This window comes from Dysidea avara, chromosome 5 (genome assembly GCF_963678975.1).
Source record: "Dysidea avara chromosome 5, odDysAvar1.4, whole genome shotgun sequence".
Taxonomy (NCBI): Eukaryota; Metazoa; Porifera; class Demospongiae; order Dictyoceratida; family Dysideidae; genus Dysidea; species Dysidea avara.
In genome coordinates this window covers 1,688,756-1,710,908 of record NC_089276.1, presented here as the reverse complement: position 1 = coordinate 1,710,908, position 22,153 = coordinate 1,688,756, and the positions used below count along the sequence as shown (strand labels likewise).

The 22,153-nt window shown below is 36.9% G+C and overlaps 3 protein-coding genes across 3 annotated transcripts; all 3 read right to left on the bottom strand.

Annotated features, from left to right (window-relative positions):
* Positions 1 to 8,086: 8,086 nt before the first annotated feature.
* LOC136256503 (uncharacterized) lies at positions 8,087 to 8,629 on the bottom strand. The gene has a single exon (XM_066049481.1). The coding sequence runs from the start codon at positions 8,627 to 8,629 to the stop codon at positions 8,087 to 8,089; it is 543 nt and encodes a 180-aa protein (XP_065905553.1).
* An 11-nt stretch (positions 8,630 to 8,640) lies between these two features.
* LOC136256502 (uncharacterized) lies at positions 8,641 to 9,212 on the bottom strand. The gene is made up of 3 exons (XM_066049478.1): positions 8,933 to 9,212; positions 8,788 to 8,883; positions 8,641 to 8,711 (listed from the first exon to the last, which is right to left on the bottom strand). Exons 1-3 carry the CDS (start codon positions 9,210 to 9,212, stop codon positions 8,641 to 8,643), a joined length of 447 nt encoding a protein of 148 aa, XP_065905550.1.
* Positions 9,213 to 12,303: 3,091 nt separating this feature from the next.
* Positions 12,304 to 21,917, bottom strand: LOC136257085 (lysyl oxidase homolog 4-like). Its single transcript, XM_066050208.1, has 6 exons — positions 21,006 to 21,917; positions 19,823 to 20,176; positions 17,104 to 17,299; positions 16,932 to 17,054; positions 14,239 to 14,871; positions 12,304 to 12,612 (listed from the first exon to the last, which is right to left on the bottom strand). The coding sequence occupies exons 1-6, from the start codon at positions 21,864 to 21,866 to the stop codon at positions 12,590 to 12,592; spliced, it is 2,190 nt and encodes a 729-aa protein (XP_065906280.1). The 5' UTR covers positions 21,867 to 21,917; the 3' UTR covers positions 12,304 to 12,589.
* Positions 21,918 to 22,153: the final 236 nt, after the last annotated feature.

Below are 22,153 nucleotides of genomic sequence, written 5' to 3'. Positions count from 1 at the left end.
AATGCAATTCACTAATACAGTCATCCAATGATTTGGACCACTGATGTGATTGTGGATTCCAGGTGCTACAGATCCAGCGTGCTGCTCTGCGCTGCACTGATTCAATCAATTTAATCAGTGTTAGAAGAAGTAAAGGGAGACCAAACAGGACAGGCATATTCAAGATGGGGTCTCACAAGGCACTTGTACGCAATGTTCTTAGCCGAAAATGAAGCACCAAACATAATACAACGAAGATGATTGAGACAAACCGTAGCCTTATGCACACAATATTTGCAATGGTCAGACAAGTTCAATTTTGAAGTTACAAAAACACCAAGATACTTCACGTTGCTGGTGAGGATGCGCGAAGTTTATTTACAATGGACCGGAAAATTATGGTAAAAAGCTATTGGTTGCACCAGACCATTTTTTCCCCACCTAATACACGGAAAAAAGCGATATGGCCATGCGAAACTGTGCTTACTAATTTCTTTCAGAACTATATAAGCAGTTTCAATTTATGCTGACTTACCTGGTATGCGTGCAAGTGACTCTCCACAAAATAAAATCTCTACTTAGCTACCACTCCATACCGACCAGACATTGCTCTTTACAATGTAGAAAACAACTCAATAGCCTTGTTAGAATTAACATGTCCCTTAGACTCAATAGTGCATCTCAACTCTGCTAGGGATAAGAAACAATGGAAGACAGAGTACCGGAGCTTCAGTCAGAATTTGATCGTCTAGAACTTCCTTGTAATTGAAGTAAGCGTTTTAGGTCACTACTTTCCATCATCTTTGTCATCATTTCAAGAACTGTGTTAACTTTATTCAAAGTGAGATCAAGATTGCTAAATCTTCCTGCAGACACATTTTTTACTTGGCTGCCGCTGCTTCAATCTCTTCTTCAAGAAGAATGATTTTTGGCCAGAGATTGCCCAAAATGGTTGGGGAAATCTTGAACGCTGACTACTTTAGTTCACTTAAGTTTTTGTGTTTGCCACACCTCATGGGAAATTTTATTGCCTTTTCTGTGGTCGTGCGTGTCCGAGGACTCATTCACTCTAAGTTAGCTATTTATTTTGTAACATTATGATTAAAGTACTTGGTAAAGGCAGAGCCTGTATACCAGAAAGCCTTATAAAGGCCTAAGATGTTTATATTAACTTCACTAAGTATGTTTGAAAAGTAGGAGAAAGACGAAAAAATCCATGACTAGACCTGGGCAGCCTATAGAACCTGCAGCCATCTAATTAACGCTCGAACGCTTACAGGAGTCTGCCAGGTGGTCAGAATATTTTCTTCTTACTATTTAACATAACTTTCAATATTGATGGTTTCTCTCATATCATGCACTACAAATAGAAGGTTATAATTAACACGCAGGGGTGCTAACTATACATAATTTATTTTAGCAAGCACCTTTGTGGTTATGTGCTTCCGCTACTATTAAATTGGATTATAGCAGCTATACCTAGTAATATAAGCTGATTTGTAGCTATAGTGGATAAGAAATTTCAGTTGCTCATTGATACAAAGTAAATTGTGGAACAGATTAGGTGAAACAAACTATAAAGTGAGCTTGGCACAAGGCCTGACCATGAATGTTACTTCCTGCCCAGTGGAATGTGTAGGTTGTAGATTTACGGAATGCCTAAATGGTTGAACAAAGGAGCTGGGCTGGCACAAGTAATTGGTGTCAATTATTGTGTGTTTGTTTATGACTATCATTTATCACCACAAACTGAGGTAGTGAAATATCAGTTTAACATGAATCAGGATGCAGTCATTCCTTATAACTAGAGTATATAATTAGTCGTATACCAAATTGTCACCTCAAAAGGTTTTCTTCAGTCTTTAAACTATTCCACTTAGTAAGCTGTATATACAATTCACATTATTGCTGTCAATGATTATCATGCTGTTTGAAATTTTGTCATCATTGTCTCATGATTTGCAAATACATCTTACACCAGGTACTTTCACATTGACTCCAAATAAGGCAAGTTGTAAAACTCAGTACATCTGTAAACCCATGATCATCAAATGCTCAACAACACTGTTGTGTTAACATGCTACAGTTGCTTAGGATACCATTAAGTTGGTGGATACACTTACACCATTGGTAATTGAGCTTATCATAACAACTACTGCAGTGAACATTCTTGACAATGGCAGTATCAGCTTTTACAAAATGTAAAGCTATAGTTATGAAAACATGAAGGTCAGGTCACTACTGCATTATCCAATTCCCTTAATGTGTACCATGTGGTCATTAGCAAAATGTCTATAAGCTTAGAAAACTTTACACCAACAACTTATTAGGTTTGACTACGTACTGCTATAAAGATGAGTATTTCAAAGAAGTGTGATTACGTTTCCATGAAAACAGCCTTAATACAATCTGATATAATACAACACGGATAAGATCATCAAAACATAATGTTAGATCAAAGGAATGCTTTCGGCAATAACAATAAGCTGTTTAGAATTCATAACTCAGGTTTAATGTGGTATTCTGCTGCATTACTGGGATACCACTAACAAAATGTCAAAACTGCTAAAAGATTACCTTACTTCATTACCACAACAGTATTATTCATGGTTTCCTACCAGTATATAAGCCACTACTTTCAGACTGCAATTCAGTTAAGTGAGAGATCTAGTTAGCTACTATAGCAGAAGTTTGAGCTGCAGCAAAAAGGATGCATGTTAAGATTCATATCACCATTGCCTTTCTTGCAACATTGACAACTGCTGCACCTTCAGAAGGTCCATCAAACAAACAGCAGTTTGCAGCTGTACCTGATCCTGACACTACCATACAGCCAGCCAACATCACTGAAGATGACACAGCTGAACGTTCTGGTGATACTGACTCACTCAACTGTACCTGTAATGACATCACCTGCAGCAATTGTGGCTTGGTACACAATCACACCAACCTCCTCCATGATGCTACAACTATTCAGTTCTATGAGCAAGTGGAGTCTGCTAGTGAGGAGGGAAAGATGTATTTAGAGGTCCATTTCTGTCAACTGATAGGTATAAGGATGGTAATTTCCAATATTGATGTAAGTGATCAATAGTTAGATAGTGTCAGTAATTACTTGTACGTGTTGTTGTGTAGTTGAAGTACTCCAGTGTACTCTGCAGAATTGATACAATAACAGAGCTCAATAGCAAGATAGCAGTACTTAAGGACAACGTGGCTTGTTGGCAGTACACAGTACTGAATGCATACTACTATGAGCTTCAACGACAATATCAATATGATCATCATGCAGTACCAAGAGCACAACTCAACTCCATATTTGCTCATCTTAAAGCATCAACTAAGGCCCTTCAACGAATTAAGGTACTATCAGTTAAAGATATGACACACATGCACTTTTGTAGCTTAACTGTTGTACTTAGGCAACCAGTTAAACATATTGTTGAGCAACTACTTTTTTATTTTGCTAAAATGGGCAGAACAAAACATACGTTTGTCTAAGCTATACTATGGAGGGAATTTATTTTGGCTTTATTAGTTAATGAAAATGCTGTGTAATTGTAGTTAGCAGTAAGTTTACGGTGCTTTGTTTATGGAATTTGAAGTGAGCAATAGCACTGACTAGTTGATAAATATCATTTACTGAAATTGAGTAAAATAACTACACTGTTATATAAAATTATATGCAACTATAGTTGTATGGAATTTTCTACAGCTCGGATTGGGGACACTCTGTCCAGTGTACCAGCGAAGTGACTACCTTAAGGTCTATGCTAGTCTTTTCGTCATGCATGGTGACAATGTTATTGAGTGTATACTGAGGTCACTAGTGTTTGATATACACTCACTTACAAGGGGAGTGGCATATCTGGAACGTCAGCTGGATCCTACCTTGAGTGGGTTCATGTGTGGTAATCTGTAACTGAAAAAGAAGACAGTATCACTTGACCACATACACAATAGCACTTTATTAATAAACTTTCTATATACACAGATATGCATGTAGGAGTGACGAGTTTTTTAGCTGTGAATTGTGATATATATAATATGGATCTTTGTTACACAGTAATCAGCTAAAATTTTATCATTATGGAGATGTATTTATTATAACAAACTAGCAATGATATGGGGCACTAGTGATTGGAGGATAATACTGATAATATTATAGCTAATGTGACAACAGTTAATTAGCTATAAACTTTATATCAACTCAGATTATCAACATACATTTATCACAGCCAGCTTTAGATGGCTGCAAGCTGGATATAGACAGTAGAACAATTATTGGCTGTCACTTCTGCTACTTAGTGTAATAACTGCTAATCAACATGTAAGTAATTTATTATTATTCATTTGTACAATAATTAAAACAGGAAATGTGTGACAATGCCCAATGACTACCATAAAGTGTTAATTATAGTTTCACATAGTTAATTTATGAATTTAAGTGCAATGGCTACCAATTGCTACTCTAGTCTACCAGTTCAGTTGTTGCTACTCTAGCCTACCTTTCAGTCATGTTGTACATTGGTAGGAGTTAAATGTTACTATTATCTACCTTACAATGATCATGGAATCAGATGGAGGGTCCCAGGATATCATTACAGCAGTGGTGTCACCATCAGTGACATTTGTGGCTACTAGATTCTGTACTGGACCAGGAACTGCATGTAATAGCATATAACAGTTATGATAACAATAGTATACAGCTGGAGTTTTAAACCTCTATTACCGAAATGATTATACAAATAAAAAAATGACTTTAATTATAGAGCTTTTATCATTAGTCAGTCTATCAGTGAAACTCGACCATATATATACCATCTTAATGTTACAGAAGTGAGCACCTTGCAAGGTTATACCACCAGCCAACAAGCCTAAAATTAGTTGTAACCAAATAACTCAGGAATTAGTGTCAAGGCAGTTAAATATCTAAAGCTACACATATAGCTACAGTCAAACTGAAAACTTGCACAAAAAGTAAACATTCACATTTTCACGAGCTAGAGAAATGTTCTCTCATTAAAATACGTAAGTAACCTGTGAAAATTTAGTGGTATGTTAAAGTAGTTGTTTCAAATCATACAATTCATGACAAGTTTGTCCATTTTCAGGATAATAATTTGTACATAAGCTACTAAACTTCATCTATTTCCAAAAACTTTGACAGTCTGGTCTCACAAATCATACCTTTCATGCACACCATTTCCGTTACACTCCAACTCCGGTCACTCTGACAAGTTCTACTGGAACTACCATTTAGTACTGCACCCTGATCACATGTGAACAAGCATGTTTCTCCAGCATCAGCAATTTCATTGGCCCCCAGTTGGCAAGAAATCATTCCATTAACAGGTGCAAACAGTCTTGGACATTGAGCTATGAACATGGTATTATTTTTAGTGTTCTATGTAAAATACATCGTATGACAGAATTTAAAATGGTAAATGGATGAGATATCAAAAAAGCATTATACATGCAAGCATAAATGCTGCATAGCTACCATATAGAAAAGCCCTAACAGATTAGCAAGAAGGATTATCTTTACATACTAAAGATATAGTTAAATCAACTTGAAGTGCAATACAATTATGACAGGTAACAATAATTTGAACTTTCTGATTGCTGTACATGATCATTTTATTAGAGCAGTGAGTGTTCTATTAATGTGATTAAATATTTCATAAAACTTTTACTGTTTGCAAAAGTTATTGTTATCTGAATACCAGGTGGTCCCCAGGATGTTGCGGTTCCAGTGTATACCAGCACATTTTTACTATGAATGGTAAATTCCTGCTTTATATTTTTCTGCGAAACTGATCAATTCATAAATTTATTTAAGATCAAACCAGTAACTTGATCTTGCAAAGAAAATACTTTACCTGAGTGCTGTGAATTGAGAACAAGCACTCGGTTCTGTTTGCTAGTAAAATGTTTGTCAAACATTTAAAAGGACACTGCAACAGTATTGTTTCTACATCGTGAAGCTGTTATAGTTTATGACAAAACATGACTAGTAGGTAAAACCTTCTAAATCTTCATTTGGTCTTATACTCCATAACAAGGATATAGCAGCATAACACATTGCACATCATTTCGGAGTTGAACACTTTACTGGACAACATGGTAGTTATTTTCTGGGCGATAACTACCACAATGTCCTAGTAAATTCTTTGAAGTATGACTTCCCAGGAATATAACACATCATTAATAGTAGAGGTGACTTGAATCCAGGACCTGGAAAGGGGACATGCCAATGCCAAAATGGAAGTGGTTAGGGAAAAGAAATTCACTAGCTGTACTGTTACCGTACACAGTACGATCATCATTGCATTCATCTCAGTGACCTATCAATGCTAATTTAAGGATCTAATTTAGTAGTAACTGACACATATGGCATTGTGATTACTGTACAATTTGACTGCTCTATTAGAATATCTCAATTTTATGAACTTTTAATGTAGTTACCTGGTAGGTTAGAAAGGGCCAAGGGGAGGATTCTCTTATTCCCTCCCTTATTATAATAAAAGCTAGCAATATTACTTTTATGTGCATTCCTTGTATAGTCTCATGCATGCAAGCAGTGTGTGGGTGTGTGTGTGTGGGTGTGTGCGTGCGTGCGTGCGTGCGTGCGTGCGTGCGTGCGTGCGTGCGTGCGTGCGTGCGTGCGTGTGTGGTAAGGGGATCAGTGGGGGGATAGTGGTGTGGGGAAACGGAGAAAATGCCTGGATAAACCGTTGCACTGTCCTTTAAAATGAAATTTTTATTGACCCAATTATAATGACTATGGAGCACTGACACTCTTTTTGGTCCTGCATACTGCTTATTGATAGGAGATTATCCTCCTGACATTTGAAAGGAAACTTTACTAAGCTGTAAGCACCACCACTACTAAACCAATGGCCTCATACACTAGTAAATGTTAACCAGCTTTTACATCTTGATCAAGTCATCTATTTATATTGTACTTCCTTGGCCATAAGTACGATAATATATACACATTTACTCCCATAACCATATGGGTATATTCTACAGTACATAAGAATAACTAACTTGGACATGCGGACTCATTTATACAGTTCTCTCTATCATCAGCGACTTGTCCCATCAGACAGAAGCAGCCTTCAGCACATCCTCCAGTACAGGCAGCACCAACATTCTCACATGCTTGAGGACACAAAGAACCACACTGTTGGAATGTTTGGCCTCCAGGACATAGCAATGCTGTGTAAGTATGTTGTATAATTACAGTGCTAATTTCTATCTGTGACTATATAATATTATCACAGTGAGTATATGCAGAAATTACTACAAGCATGCTTCAGTAGGATGCAACCAATGTACAGTATAAAAGATGAAACTATATAGCACAATAATTTGGAGTAACCTCCCAAAAACATAACAACATCAACAACAACAACAACAAAGGCCTGTGTATTGTTGGGGCACTTCTTTACAAACACAATGGTACATATATGTGTAATACATTATGAATGTTAATTCTTATGAATAATTAGAACTGCTAATTTGTTTATTGTTAGTTGTACATGATGATGTAACTTTGACCTTAGTGTGTGATTGTATAAAAAAGCTGGAGCTGGCTACCAGCTTTCTCTTCTTCAGTTGTTGAGTTATATTGATCATTAAGCTATTACAATAAACTGGAGTCACCATTCGTCCAGTAGATAAGCCACATGCAGAACCAATTCGAGTGGCTTATTACAGGGTTAGACATTGCTCTGAACTGTTACCTGACAAATTTTGGCCAACTAGAGCTATCAAAAGTAATAAAAAACAATTATTACAGCCAGTATCTGAAGAAATTGCAGGTATAACTAGCCAACAAACCAACATTAATTCAAGTTAAACACCTGATGGTTCGTATGATGATGATGAAGAAGAAGATGACAACCAAAATCACCTGATGAATTTGCAATCCAATCATCCTCATCAACAGCAGAAGAGAACATCACCTTTCCCCGCTCTTAGATCAGATGTCCCCATTTGTCCGTCTTGGCCTCAAACGACTTTTCCATGAATTAGCATCTTCATACTGTAACACACTGGGTGATGTTCTCTTCTGTTGTTGATGAGGATGATTGGATTGCTAATTCATCAGTTGATTTTGGTTGTCATCTTCATCATCATCATCATCATCATACAAACCATCAGGTGTTGAACTTGAATTAATGTTGGTTTGTTGGTCAGTTATACCTGCAATTTCTTCAGATACTGGCTGTAGTAATTGTTTTTTATTATTTTTGATAGCTTTAGTTGGCCAAAATTTGTCAGGTAACAGTTCAGAGCAATGTCTAACCCTGTCATAAGCCACTTGAATTGGTTCTGCATGTGGCTTATCTACTGGACAAATGGTGACTCCAATTTCATTCTGTTCTAAGATTCGATAGGGCCCATGAAAGGGCCTAGCAAACTTATAAGCCTTACATGCTTTTGCAGCAGGTATGTATACTAACACTCTGTCACCAACCTTGAATTTAGATGGTTTGGACTGTTGATCATAGTAGAATTTTTGGCTCCTTTGGGCCTTTTTAATATTGTTCTTGGCTAATTCCCACACTTCATCCATCTTTACTGCTATTTCTCCCTTGTAAGTGTCTACATCTACTTCTTGTTTAGAGATACTGTCCATATTTAATGCTTTTAGCAATCTGGGATCACGTCCATAAAGCAAGTAAGATGGCGACTCCTAGACTGACTCTTGCATACTCGTCCTATAGGCAAATAAAACAAATGGAAGATGACTATCCCAATCTCTTCCACTCTGCTCAACTTTCTTTGCCAACATACCTGTTAATGTTCTGTTAAATCGTTCTGTCAGTCCATTAGTTTGTGGGTGGTACGCTGTCGTGTTTATTTTATGTACCCCCAATAATTTACAGGTTTCTGTCATTAAGTATGATAAGAATGCAGGACCACAATCTGACAGCAACACCATGACGACAAATTATCTCCTCCACAAACAACTTGGCAATAGTAAATGCTGTTTGGTCCTTCGTGGCAAACACCTCTGGCCATTTTGTGAGATAGTCAGTAAACACAACTGCATATTGATTACCAACATGTGACCTAGTGAACTGTATCACATCAACTCCCACCCTATGAAATGGGCCCTCAACAGGTATAGGTGTCAAGGGAGGATGTACAGCCTTACCAGGGTAAAGTGTAGCACACACCAAGCAGCCCTGACACCATTTGGAAATATCACTCCTCATCTTGGACCACCAGTAGTGTTTTGATAATTCTCCATGCGCACTTTTGCATATCTTAAATGAGCACCAAATGCTCCACTATGAGCTTCCTCAAACAATTCTCTACGATCATATTCTGGAGGAATAAGGCAAACAGATTTATCTGTCTCAATGTAATACAGAACACTTTCTATCATGTGATATTGATTTCGACTTAACAAAATTTCTCTTGCCTTTTTATCTTCACTAGGTAATATACCTTCCTCTTGGTAGTCAATGATTATCGATTATCTTTAGTTCTGGATCTGCTCTCTGTCTACTTCCTATACTTTGTTGCATAACTCAGCTCTCAAACTGTTTTTTAGTACTGTGATGCCCTTAATATACAATTGTCTACCTAGTCTTAAAATTTAGGCAATAGTCCTTCCTAGCAGCACTAATGTTAGGCCAGGAAAACTTTGATCTCATCCAGATTTCCATGCAGGCGGGAGGTCGTTTTTCATTATTAAAGAAAATACTCCAAATCAAGCTGTCTGTTACTATGAAGGTTAGCTAAAGCCTTTTAAACACATTCATTTCTGAGGTGCAAGTGACATTTGCTGTGCTGTAAAAGGACCTTCTTAGAATCAAAATACATGTGCACATGATTGATAACAGCAATAATGAAATTAGAGGTGGTGGAGTAGAAAGGGATGTGGGTGGGGATGAGAAGCAATTAATCAAGTTTGGCTGGCCTTAGCTTATGGATGGCTATGCTGCACCCATCTTTTAAGTTTCTGCTACATACAAGCAGTAGATTCCATGCCTGCCACAAATGTGTAACAACCTGTGCCCCATGGTTACTCCTATTTGCCATCTCAATGAGTTACAGTAACACAAACACTCTTAGGGAAGATACATATGAAATTGTTGCACATAAAATGGCAACTTGTTATAGAGCCATTAGGTATGCATGGAATTTGAACTGTAATAGTTCACAATCTTCATGAACCGTTGTTCTAAAAATATATTTATTGTTCCAGTAGCTGGCTATTCTTCCAGTAGCCTTCTATGTGACTGTCTAGTGGGATAGTGACTTATAATGTTCAATTATTGAACCTTTAAATATTATGATAGTCACCCAATATGTGATTGCATTGTTACAGGAGAGCACTCTAAGTTATAAATACTGTTGCATAATCTACTGAAAGATCATAGTCTGCTTAGGGTATGCCACAACTATCAACAAATGTACACCCATATATATTAATTTTGCTAGAGCTTTTGATACTGAGCCCTCCAGTATTATAAGCTAATCTGCTACCCATAATCAATTATATGCATCACTGATTCCTGTTATTATGGTAAAAAGAGCAGCCCCCAAATCAGATTATATACAGGTGCAACTCTAGTTTACATGCAGGCTTTATCTTGGTAGTGGGTCACTGTACATGGGTCATGTGGGGATTGTGAGTAATAAATTATGTAGATGATAATTATTATAATATTACACACTTTATTTATTTATTTATATACTTTATAAACAATAGACATGTAGCTGTGCAGAAGGTGGTTTTGAACTCCTTAAGGAAGGAAGAGTGAGAGTTATCTACAAGCTTAACAAACACAACAATGCTGAATAGGACATTGCTATTGAGACAATAAGGCATGGTCTTAGTGATGATACAGTGAAAACATTCCACACACTGAACTGTTGATAAAAATAACATCACTTTTATGGCTTGCATTAGCACTGAAGTTTCTATTAAACCTGAGCTCAATTGGAACTTTTAAAAATGTTATTCTTGGTACAACAGTTCAAAAATGGAATCATTTGTATAGTTATATTCTCTGTTGTACGTAAGTAACGTAACTCTAAAGACTTATGCACAACAAATTAAAAGAGTGATTGGGTCTTATTAGCACAACATAAAAGTGATACTATTATTGGAGCAGCACAACAGCCTACCAGACAGAATATCAATTAAATTATCATGACACAAAGTTGTGGTGGCTTCAACAACTTGGATGGCAACAGCTGGATACTTGCATGATGTACATTAATTTTATGTTTCAAAGACAATTCATATCTTAACATGTGACTAATAAACACATCACCTAGCACCACAAGGAAATGGTATTTGCTATTAAATGATCTCTTGTGGATATGCCTACAGGATGCATTAAAGAAACACATATTTCTGTAAATTTGTGTCGATGGTTCATGTATTCCTTTCCTTCTTGTATATACATTTTTACTTTCAATGTTATAGCTACACAGTAAACAAAATAAACATTAAAACCTCTGAATAACTGATGCTATTATGGAACAACACCGCAACCTTGAGATTTTGAAATTTCAATTCCATACATACCAGAATACAGCATACTTTTACATAGTCAGTAGCAAGTTTCAGTTTCAGTATCATTTCCAAAACAATAATTAGTACTAGTAGTGGTTATATATCTATTAATTCCACTATTCTGTTCATCAATGGCTGGTGTGCAAAACTGTAGGATTATACTTAACCAATTAAGTTTAAACCAATGTGATGGTTGGTTCTGTATGTCCGTAGTTGCAGAAAGAAATTTTAAACCAATCAGCTAGCTATCTCTATGCTTTTGGATAATTCATGCAATTGCATGCATTACGGCTGCTTGAACAAACCATGTACTACACTCTTATAATATTATTATTTAAAATCTTAATCACAAAGTTTTAATGATGCCAAGTGAATACGCAAGGAGGTATACGTGGTACTGTAAATGTATAGTCATTTATTATTATAATCACAGAAACATTTGTATAAAATACTTACATGAACTGGTAAAACACTGTTACTAGCTCGGAGTGCTACCCACACCCTGAGAGCTGAAGAACTTTTCTTATGATGGTTGCCGTTCCTCAGTTAGTGGCCAGCTAACCTAAATTGTTAAATAGAACCTAGCTAGCTACAATAGGCACTGGCCAGATTTTTGATAGTATTATGATCCACAAGTTTAATTGATGTTGGCTACCACAGTCCACAAAAAACCACCATTAGTCGGCTATACAATCACAATTAAAGTCTAGCTCATATCATTATAATTACTGTAGTTAGGATGATATGAGGATCTCAGGTCTATTGTACATTGTCTATACATTTGCAAATCACACAATGTTTACTGTAATTCATTAATGTAAACTTTAACAGTCTACATGTACGTTAATGGACACATTGAAGAATTATATTTTTACATAGCTGCAAATGTGATCCACAAGTATAAAACTATGCACAACTAAATATGTAACACAAATGAGAAAGAGAATGTCCATCTTTAAAGATACATGAGCATATGTACCTAATAATATCACTACAAATTCATATAAAGTTATAAACAACGTATACATAAAAAGTACAAGTCTTCAACCAGATATTGCTTTAACATGTTGTGACTTCATAATCTGTAAAACAAACAAAATGGTGACATGGATAATAATAATAATAATGGAGCAATTTGGTAGCTGATGCATGACAATACAAAAATGTACGGAGGAAGAATAAATGAATAGTATGATTATAAAATTCATTTTGACAACAAATAATAAACTTGATGAATCAGGTTTGGGTTGGAAGGATTTCGTTTGAATATTTTGAGAATTATTATCATGAACTAACTTTCTACCATGACTAAAGCTCGCCTCGCTGCTATTGCCATAATTCACTGTATTTTGTGCAAAAAAAATGTGTAGAATATTTTAAATGATTTGCACTGAATGAATAAAAAAGTATTGTGCATGGAATGATTTTTATGGTTACTGCAAAGTTATATCAGGGAAAATGGTATGTGTATTTAGCTAATAACATTAGATATCCAGCTATATTAAGCTTAGGCCACAACAGTAGTAAATAACCAGTTACTCTGTGACTGTTCTATTAGAGTATCTCAATCTTTTACCACTATTACACCTTACAGGGGCGTAGGGAGGGGGGTTCCAAGGGGTTCAGGAACCCCAACCCCCCGTAAATTTTATACGTCTGCAAATAGGACACTAACACACCATTAATTTTAGTCAGGCAGGACAAAATAAATGAGTAATATAGTGTAATGGCTCAGCACAACAATAGATAAAGCTTGCAGGGAAGGATTTACAGAGGTACATGAGCCCTCTTCAAAACCTGTTTAAAAGACCGATATACTCTAATAGAGCAGTCAGGTATATACTCTAATAGAGCAGTCAGGTATACTCTAATAGAACATGCATGTAAATATCCATATCCATGTGAAGTTTTTCAGACATTCTAACAGTACATGTTAGAATGCTGTACTGCTGTAGCTTTGGTGTGCAGTGTTTAAAGATAAAGAACCCCATTAATTTATCATTTGTGTTATGCAAAATGAATTCATGCTATGCATATTTGTATAGTTCTAATGTTTTGATTGTAAGTCTCATGACATTTGTATTAGTGGATTTATGGTTCCTATACCAGTGAGATAACTATCACTTACAGATTACTATGTGTGTCTCTATGTGTTATGCTGTCTGTTTCCACTAGGTAGCTTTATCTAGTACTAGCTTCATCCCAGGGGCACTTATATGCAGTATAATTAATGTACATTTTGCATAAAATATAGCAATTTGCTGAGTTTTGCTTCATTAAAATATTGAAAGACTCTCAGCAGCTGGGGGCTGCACCCCCAGACCTCTGCTTCATAACTCAATACTGCTGATGGAACCCGCCTTCAAAAAATCCTGGCTACATCCCTGCCTTAGTTGAAAGTTATTAGAGACAGCAAGTCATGCACACACATGTAAACTTTGAACCTTGACTAAACCAAAACACAGCTAGGAGATACATAGTAGTGTAAAAAAATTGCATACAACATTTTATAAGAAAAAAAAGTTAAGGTAGAAAAATATAGTTTATTCTGATGTGTAGAGGCTAGTGGCAGCTATGTAGGTTGGCACCAAGCTAAGCACAACACATACAGTAACACACAAAATTTCAAGGTGGTCACTATAAAGAGATGGTCTTATTACGAGAACTTCACTAATATGTATTTCAGTGTCTAGTATAAACTACCTTACCAGAATGTGAGCATCTGATGACTTTGATGGATCTTCTTCGGGCATTTAGCACTATTGTACAAGAGATTAAGTTGTTATGATAATTACTCTCAACTGCCAATTGGTAAGGATTAACACGATTTTGTAAGTTATAAGTGCCACTTGGTACACCAGTGATGTCTATCCATTGACAGTCCAAGTATCGAGCATACAGATCACCACAATTCCTGGAGATTCCTTGTGTGGAGGTGGAACATAGGTGACGACGATGTCCACCAGCATCACAAAAGGTATCCTGAAGGCAGAAGCTGGCCTTATGCCCTTCTGCTACCTTAGTACCATTAAGATCTAACAAGTCATAAGCCACAAATGCTTCAAAAGAGTGAGAGTGATTGTGACAAGCATGCCAAATCCATTCACTTGGATCAAGCAGCGGAGTAAAGTCCTTTACTCCATAATTCATTGTAAGGGAATCAAAACGAAGCAGAGTTCTAGTGCTATCATAAGTTGCATTGTTAGCATCACTAGCCAGACATCCCTCCTGCTGAGCACACTTAAGGTCGACCAACAGTGATGAAAATATTGAACTGAGAAAAAAAGATGATTTCAAAGATAGTTCAAATACAGAGAGATCGGGTACAAGGTCGGGTGCACCTGAAATAAAAACAAACATATTTTTGTATATAATATTATGGTTTTGCTTTGTTTAGATGATGTACACACAATGACAAGAATCTTATTTATTACGTAAATAAATAAATGATATTTTTATCCTACAGCAAATGTAACTCAAATGATATCATCTTAGATCCTTTGAATGCATTGATGCTCTTTTTTATCATGGTTGCACTTGCCTATTATGCTCAAAAAAATTATGCTGTTTTTAAACCAAGATTATATCCTAGAGAGCTGACTGTTTTATTAGAGTGTATCAGTGTTAAAATTTCCTGGCTATTGTGTAACAGTGTGTGACTGCTCTATTAGGGTAACTCGATCGCTGTATTTTTTGCGTGTATTGTAATTACACATTCTTGAAAATTATCCTATTATGTTGGTATATTGCTTGATGTTTTGTTATGTAGCTTATTAGGTTAGGCTTGAAATTATGCTGGTATAATTTGCATTCCTTACTTTGGCCCCTTTTCTGTTGCACCTTTCCAGCTATAAGTCATTAAGTCTAAGTCCTTGAAATTAGGTTAGGTAATCCTAAGGCTGCAGCACATGTTGCTGTAGACCTTCAGTGCTAGTCACTGTAAAGTGTTAATAATAATAAGCTTATATAGTAGAAACTTTATAGGTTCATCCAGAATATTACTGTAAGTTATAGAGAGATTCTCTCTGTAGAGAGAAAAGTTAAGATATTAAAATGCATGTATGCACTACACACTTTCATGCACGCACGCACGCACACACACACACACACACACACACACACACACACACACACACACACACACACACACACACACACACACACACACACACACACACACACACTTTCATGCACGCACGCACGCACGCACACACACACACACACTTTCATGCACGCACGCACACACACACACACACACACTTTCATGCACGCACGCACACACACACACACACACACTTTCATGCACGCACGCACGCACGCACGCACGCACGCACGCACGCACGCACGCACGCACGCACGCACGCACGCACGCACACACACACACACACACACACACAAAGCAAAGCCTACAGCTATGCTAGCAGTGTTGGGGGGTAATGCATTACTTGTGTAATGAGTTACATAATATTATTACTTTTGTGGTAACTAAGTAATATGTTCTAAAAGCTAGTAATATAACTCAAGTTACTTTATTTACAAATATACTGTGTTACATAAGCAATGAAGTTACTGTAACGACTCGAATATTACTATAAGTAACGAAGTTACTATTGTAATCTTGTTACTAATTCACTGAGTAACACCTATCCACAACGAAGTAACGAAGCCTACCTTGAATTAATGAATGAAGCTTATTGACCAGTTACTTTCTCTTGAATACAATTATAACCAAGATTTACACATTGTAGTTGCACATGTAACAGCTTAACGTCATAGTAATACATCATTATAGTTACTTTATTTTATTGGTAATATGTAACTGTAACTAAATAGTTTTAGTTGCAAGTAATAGTAATAAGTATTGAGTTACTTGTAAAAAGTAACTACCCCAACACTGCATGTTAGCACAGTCACACCTACCCAGTGAACCAACACTGGAACACCTGTGTGCTACTCAGGCGCTAAGAGTCAGCGCAGGCAAATCCTTCTGGGGCAGGACTAGTAACCCCACAGGAGGCTGTACCATGTCCCACAGGTGAAGGTATTGGCACCTGAAGTCCCACCTGGACCTTCACCCATTGTGTGAGACATGGGAAATTGGTTTTTGCTTCCCCAGTTAATATCAGATCCCATTGATGTTACAGCTGGGTGGGCTGCTTCCTCAGTTGACACCAGGCCACCAGGTCCCTATTTAAACATCTGGGTAGACTGGTGTAATGTGAGTAAGCTCCTTGCTCAAGGAAACAAGAACAACACCTTCCCAAGCATCAAACCTGGAACCTTTTGATTACCAGGCCAATGCTCTAGCCACTTGGCTATGCTGTCTCATACATACATATGCACACGCGTACACACAAGCATAACATGGACCGTGTTACTCTCTTTGTTCACACACACATACCTCTATCACATCTGATCAAAAGGTCACCATAATAACAAGATGGTACTAGATTTAACTCCATATCACACTCTCGAATGTTCATCTCATCTCCATTACAAATGAATTTCCCACTATATCTCTGACCTGTAAAGTGCAATCTATAAGTAACTTACCAGCACATCTCCCTACTAACCTTTGTAGCTGGTATGACTACTAGCTTGAAACGATGATAGGAAGCTAGGATTGGGCAATGACCGACACAATACTTTAGCCAACTTTGCATCTGTGTTATCATCATAACACAACAAGCCCAGTTCATCACTGTCACCAGATACTTCAACATAATGACTATATGAATCTTTGGCATTGTCTGTCGCAAGAAACTGCATCTATAAAAACATTTATACATTTTAATACATAATTTTGTATACACATATGTGTGTGCTGGTTAGCATCACTGAGTATGGTGACCTGCTGACCCAGATAGTAATCTGGATAAGATTAGGTTGTAGTAAAACAGAGGCGTGCACCAGAAGCATTCTAAATGGAAAGTTAGCAATGTTAGTAAGCTAAAACTTTGCTTGTTTGTATGTGAAACCAATGCATGACTCCATCCATAGACAGCCACTCAGAATGTCAAACACTCTTCATTGTTTGATGGGTTTGCTCCACAAAAATCTGCTCCCACAATCCAGCTTGATCAACCTCAGGCTGGTATGTAAACCATCAGCTCCCTTTAAAGCATTTATATCATGCTATACCTCAGTTGGCATGGGCATCAGTTCTTTTTGACATATTCAAACCCCTTAATTGGCCTACAGCCAGCTTTAGTGTTAAGTTTGTTTCTACCTATCTTTTATCATTAACTATTAACTACAGCAGAATGTATTATTTATATATGTAACCGACAGAGTATAAACTCTACTGGGTTTGCAGTTTATGGTTGATAGAAAAGCTACAATTTACAACTCACTTGTACTAAATTACATCACCATATATGTAATTTGCTTTATTTTCTGTGATGATTTGTTTTAAGCTTATAACCTGCTTTTGACATTATATCAATATTTCCATTACAGCAAGTGATGGAATAACCATTAACAATGTTAAGATGGCTAGTTACATCCATAACAATAGTAAATACCTAGCAAGTAGCTTCCATGTGACTGCTCTATTTGAGTATCTTGATTTTTGCAGCACTGGTGCAGTGGTAGAAGAATAGTTTTTCTATATGTTCGAATATTTAATAGACACAATATTAAAGGTGGTAAGCCTCACATGCAAAGCAAACAAAGACAAGACCATAGTAGTACGTTAGTTATACAAATATCAGATTAAAATTTTAGACTGCAATGTAAAAAAGCCACTTATGGTAACTATCTAAGCATACTGTTTGTAACCAAATTACCTGTAATCCCATTATATACAGTGGGATTGCTTCCTATTGCCGGTGGGTGGGACAGTGGAAGGGTAAATCATGACATGTAGAATCCAGCATGCAAAGTCACCGGAGCATGAAGACAGGCCCTCCAAACTGAAGCTAGAAAAGCAGCCATGGCAGAGTATAAGAATGGTAAAACAAGACAGCAGTGTATGGATGCTTGAGTTGTGATGAAAACAAGTTGGCTTTTCACTCAGTAGTCACATGTATTGAATTCATAGTGCTCCAACAGACAATTGTTAAGGATGTTAATCAATGACACAGCTAGTAGTTAACCCCTTGGAAGTTTGATGTTATATGCTAGAGTCCTAAATAAATGCTTTTGTGCACATTTTTCCATTAAAAGTGAACAGAATGATCATGCCAATTTGCCACCCATTTGCTTATAAATCTGTTTTGATTCTTGCATACTATGAAAATTTGAGCTATGATGGTTAAACTATCAGCAGATTTATAAGCAGTTTACCTTACAGCTGTGACACTGATAAACTGCAATCACATATTTTGTCTTAAAGCAAACTATATCATAACTATCACAATGGCCTTAAACCTGTCAGGCATGGTTAATTTTAATAGTTAGCTTTAGTAGAGGATACAAGAGTTGGACAGTACTCAAAAATTCCATGGTCTTATAATTTCTCAAAGTTTTCAATATTCTGTCATCGATACAATGACAATGTAAGCCATTAGCTTCCTGCTTTATGAATAAGCATTTCTAATTTATCACAACCATGCCATTCTCATGCCACCACCAAAGCCAAAGCACCATCACACAAAAGAGATCAAGAGCTTTAGATGTCACTACCACACGTGCACGTCCAATCTTGGGATTCAGAGCTGATCAAAGATAAATTATTCTGTCAATACCATACACTGTAGCTATATGTTGGACTGGCCAATTATCTTAACACCAAATAATAAACATCACAATAACCCTACATATTATATGACTCTGAGATGCTATTATATTGCATTTTATTGTACTGTATCCATAGACCCTTAAAGTTACTTCTTCATGATTAAAATTACTTCCTAAGGGAATCAAGTTCCTTTAAATCAAGCCCTGTATTATTCACAAACTCACTTAAGTCATTACAAGTGATGGCTGGACAAGTTACGTTGGGTGTCTGTAGTAACTAATTCAAAATCCAGAATGATTTTTCAGAAAAATGCAGGTCTGGCAGACACCTCATTTTAAAGCTAATGCTTCCCATGACAGCATGACTATACAAAATTAGATGTCACGCTAACAACTACTCAAGCATGGACAAACTTCCATATTGAATTGTTAAGAATTAAGACTCTTCTAGGAAGATACCAATTACATGCATCATTGGTTATTGTGTTTTCACATGGCTAGTCAAGAATTAAGATACATGTCAATTACTTAGTGTCATTCATCTGTGAAGTAAGGGTGCATAGTACAAGGTAGATGTATTTTTTGTACCCACAAACATCACAAAATACAAACCGGCGTTGTCTGGCCGTAGTAGATATCTGGAGCACTACATTCAACTCCCACATCTCCGGCGTGACTTTTACATGTAGTAGTACCATTATGTTCCCAGGGAGAGTGTTGACAATCATGTAGCCAATGCTCAGTTCCCTCACACTTTACATCACTCAACCAAATCTTTCCAATTCCACGACCATATCCAGCTCTTTTAGTAATAGTAACAACATTACCATAACCAAGTGATCGACATAGTACATTAGCACTGTTATCATCAAATCCATCATCACAGACAGTACCCCATTGTTTGTTATACAACATCTCTACTCTTCCCATCCATGGCATTACTCCAGCTCTGAGACGATATGATGACTGCAGGGATAAGCAATTACTAGAGGAGTTTAGGCTCAGTGAGCCAAATAATTTTTTTAACATTCATAAATCTGGCAGGTCACTTTATCTGCTCAGTTATGCAGAAAAATTTAAAAAATTGTAGTGATGACCCTATACAAGGTGCCTACACTTGCAAATCCTCTAATAGAGCAGTCATATATTATATAAAACAGTACGTGTAGCTTTAAATGATTCCAAAGATTATTGCCTAACCTTTAGATCACTACTATATACAGAGTGAAAATCCACACTAAATTTGGTATGGTCTTGTAGTACTCAAAACTTACCACATTGTAATTTTGTATGCAAAATACCTCATAAACATCTGGCACATGTGGTTAGACTACTATTGCTAGACTGTGATTTAATTAATGACTGACATCAGCATGTATGCACCAGCTGTAGGACTACAAGTCAGATGGCTTTGGCTCTATAGCTAACTACTTGTCAGACTTTGTAAGGTAGCTAGTTAAATTGCTGGCTGTACAGAGATAGATCCATTGCCATTTCACGTGGCATACTTCATACTAGGGAACTCAATGGACTTGCTAACATCTATTAAAAGCAATGATCTCACAATAGTCCATTAGGATAGGTAACTGATTTCACAAGCTGATGCAATTTGTAGGTCATTTTACATACTGCAACTAAAAGAAACATGCACACATACATTGTTATATGGGCAAAACATGTACTAGCTATAGCTAGTATTTTCTGACTCATGGATAATGTACCCTGAAATCACTATACTACATACATGGTTTAATTTCACTCTAGTATTGTATTAGTTGCTTTCATTAATGAATACCTGTTGACATTCACCAACACAGGATGGGTGAGGATGGAATCCACATCTTGCAGTAGCTACTTTACCACCAGGATTATCAAATGGACCCCATCCATGATGAGGGCATAAGCTTAAGTCTCTCTCTGTACCAGTACAACCAACATCTTGTAATGTGACTTTCCGCAAGTGCGATTTTCTAAATTGTTTCTTTTGTTCCCTGCTAACACGGGTACCTCTTGGCAAAATCTTAGCTAATCTTGACACAGTTCCAAAGCTCACAGGATACCCCAGTTGACCACACACCACATTCACATCTTCATCATCCCATTCATCAGCTGATACTGGCCACCATCTCTCATTATAGTAAACTTCAACAATCCCCTCAACATGTACAGATGGGGTACATTCTCCTGGATCAGGACCATGTTTTCTGGCAATGTTATTACAAGTCTGATTGTATGGACAGGTCAGTCTAACAGGTGGAGCAGGTTGAGGTCTGTAACACTCTACTCCGACATCTTTCCTATGTGAACACTGACGGTCCTCTGTTACACCACAGTCAAAGATACTGTCTTCTTCTCCAGTGCAAGTCAATTTCCAAATTCTACCTTTTCCTTGGCCATAGTAGCTGCTGTCATAGACTGGTATAGTTTCACCATGATAGCCTAGTGTCCTGCAGATGACCTGAGCTTCCTTCGCCCCAAATCCATCACCACATATAGTACCCCACCTGCGATAAACATACACTTCCACTCTGCCGCTGCTCAGGTAGTTGGAAGTGCCGTTTATCAGTTTGAGGTCAGCCTGTTGACCAGCAGAATTCTGTAGCACAGCTAAGAAACACACGATTGAAAGCACTACCGTAGACAGCATAGTTTCCATCCCTCGAATGCATTAAATGATCACTATTGCAGTCTTTATCATGTGACGATACTAATCATTGAGCATTCTAAGGCTTCCTTTTTAATTTCGCTACATTTACCGGCAATCGTTATTTTCACGTCTGGTGACGTCACCAAATGTGCAATACTCTATTATAACAGTCAGTTATTTTCGTGTAAAAAAAACCAGTAGTTTAATCTTGTGTAAAATTTTTCGTATAAGTTTTGCATACGAAAATTTTTTTAGCTACAAAGAATAAATCAAATTACGGTATATACAATAGCTCT